At 52.5% G+C, this 2655-nt stretch overlaps 1 protein-coding gene across 1 annotated transcript; it reads right to left on the bottom strand.

The window, feature by feature from the left end:
- Positions 1-435: 435 nt before the first annotated feature.
- On the bottom strand, positions 436-2150 carry PI3 (peptidase inhibitor 3). The gene is made up of 3 exons (XM_014859857.3): positions 1963-2150; positions 829-1104; positions 436-600 (listed from the first exon to the last, which is right to left on the bottom strand). Exons 1-2 carry the CDS (start codon positions 2039-2041, stop codon positions 830-832), a joined length of 354 nt encoding a protein of 117 aa, XP_014715343.1. The 5' UTR covers positions 2042-2150; the 3' UTR covers positions 436-600; position 829.
- Between the last annotated feature and the right edge of the window lie 505 nt (positions 2151-2655).

The following is a 2655-nucleotide window of genomic DNA, read 5'->3' as shown; positions in this document are numbered from 1 at the left end:
TTTCTATGTCTTCTTGCGAGGATACAGATCCTTGGGAAACATTATGGGAAAGGAAGGAGGGAGCGATAGCTTCAGCCACAAGGGTTAGTTGGTCACACTGGCAGGGCTGACAATAGCTAGGTCAGGACTAGGGGTCCATTGGGAAGGAAGGGAACTGCCTGTAGTTTATGGAATATTTCCCTGCTCCCCACCACCCTGGTCCTAGGCTAAAGGGAAAATTTCCATTTCCTGGTGAAATGGACACTGCTGGTCTTGGTTTGATTATTGGACTTCTAATATTAAGCCCTAGGAATTAGTCTCTTGTTTCTGCCCCCGCTCACCTTCACCCATGAAGAACAGGTCCCTCTCCCCTCTCCAGGGAAGAGGAAGTCCCAAGTCCACACCCATCTCCCTGGAGCTTCCAGGAGCCCAGAAGTCATAGGAGCCAGAAACAAATGGAGCACAAAGCAGTCTTTTATTGGAAAGTCAATGAGGGAGGCAGCCCCGGGCTTGGGCTTCCTGAACGAGAGGAAGAACGGGCAGTGTGAGAGATGGTAGTGTTACAGGGACCAGGGTCTGCAGCCCCGGGGACTTCTCAGGTGCAGCAAGGATAGGCTCCATCTGGCAGGAGAGAAGAGAACGGGGACGTGATTCAGCAGTCAAAGCACTCGGAGGCACTGGGAGGCAGGATCGAGTTCACACGTCACCCCTCTCAGTTATAGCATCTGAGACCCCTTAGTCTCTCCTTCCCCTCCCCATATCCTCTCTCCCACCAACCTGGGATCTACCCCGACCACTGAGCCTTCTCTGTGTCCTCAGGGGTCACCTGTTCCTCCACCCAGTTCTCACCTCACTTGGGATCCATACAGACCCGCCCGCAAGAGCCCACACAGCACTTCTTGGCCCCTGGGCACTCAGTGTCCCTCAAACAGCGGTTAGGCGGATTTAACATGGCGCAGCGGATCAGAATCTTGGGGCAGAGGCCAGGCTTAGCGACGATGGGAACTTTGCGTAGACTTTGGGCTTTGACTGAATCTTGCCCTTTGACTGGATCTTGACCTCTAACCGGATCTCGTCCTTTGACCAGAGCATGACCTTTGTCAGTACCTTGACCTTTAGGAGGAACTGTTGAAAGAAGACATGTACCCACATTGAGACCCAGTATCCCTGCTTCTACTATTGAATCTTTCCTCTCGGGCCAGCCACTGCTCCCTGCAGCATCCCCCAGACCATGACCTGAGATAGGGGAGGGTCACCAGGGCTCGCTGGGGTCTGTGCTCTTGGAAGTCTGTTCCTTGGGCTTTAAGGAAAGGGTCTACAGGACCAGGGTTCCCGCAAGTGTCTTCTTCCCTCCAGTCCAACTCCTGGGGCTCTCACGAGGAGATAAATGACTGGAGTGATTCCAGAGGTGAGAAGAACACATTGTCACCTCTGAGGAAACTTAGTGGAGGGGAAAAGAGCCCTAAGACACATGCCAAGAGACTAGAGCTCCATCTTGGCTCTGGAGATTGCCTTGACAATTCCTTACTCCTTCTAGGTCTGAGTATCCGTCTTAGTAAAATGGGGGTCTTCAAACTACATGATTTCTGAGGCCCCACTGGTTCTTAACTTCCTCTTAGAGGACTGATTACTCAGGTGCTTCTGTGGGGCAGACAGGCAGGGGACAGACCCCATAGCTAGGGCCCAGATTCCAGGGGCTCCTCATTTCATTGCACGTTCTGCACAGGTATCAACACCTGAGGCCAAGGCCATGTAACACTTTTTCCACAAACAGTCCTGCTATCTCAGTCCAGGTCTGCAAAGTGCGTGGAGTCCCCTGGGTAACTTCCTACTTTCTCTGGATATAGTGGAAGCAGCCACAGGTTGAAGTGTGGGCTCCAGCCCCGCCTGCTCTTCCAGAGTGCTCCCCTTCAGGACCCAGGTTGCCCCTGACAGCCTCTCCTCAGCCTAACCCAGCCCCTTCTAGATCACTTGTCCACTCACCTCCTGCGACAGCTGCCTGTGCCGCCAGTGTCCCAAGGACGAGGAACACCACCAGGATCAAGAAGCTGCTGGACCGCATGTTGTCAGGAAGGTGGATGGCTAAGAGCTGAGGCCAACCCCAGTTTTATGGAGGCCCAGCTGGGCCTGGCACCAGGGGCGGGTCTGTGGTTTTACAATGGACAAGACATACATTTCATTAGTTCTGCCAGGAAATATTCATCCCCACCCTGGGAGGGACCTTGGGGCTTTCCCCAAGGATTATTCACGGGGAGAAATGGCAGACACTGTTACATCATCTCTGATAGCCCCGAGAACTATCCCACATTCTCACGGAGAAGCAGGGCTGGCTGGCTCTTTGATACTATCATGACCAAATTCTTCATATTTAGAAAGAGTATGAAGCCTAGAAAAGAGAGAGGAATCACCCAAGATCAGTCAGCAAGTCGGTGGTGGGTCCAGTGTTCTGATTTCAAAACCAAGTGTTCCCCAATTACTCTCCGTTCCTGCAAGCCCCATCCAGACCGATGCTAACAGTTAACCCTTTCAACATCAAGCTGGAATTTTCTTTCATCCTCCACCGACCCCGAGAAAAACTCTCAAAGGTCAATTTGCCTTGAAAGCCTGGTGGCTAATCACTGCATTTTGCCATTTCACAGGCCGTCTCTGGGATGCACCGAGAAAGTAATAGGGAAG

The sequence above is a fragment of the Equus asinus genome, chromosome 15 (assembly GCF_041296235.1).
Source record: "Equus asinus isolate D_3611 breed Donkey chromosome 15, EquAss-T2T_v2, whole genome shotgun sequence".
Taxonomy (NCBI): domain Eukaryota; kingdom Metazoa; phylum Chordata; class Mammalia; order Perissodactyla; family Equidae; genus Equus; species Equus asinus.
The sequence above is the reverse complement of the archived record's forward strand: the minus strand, read 5'-3'. Positions and strand labels throughout refer to the sequence as shown.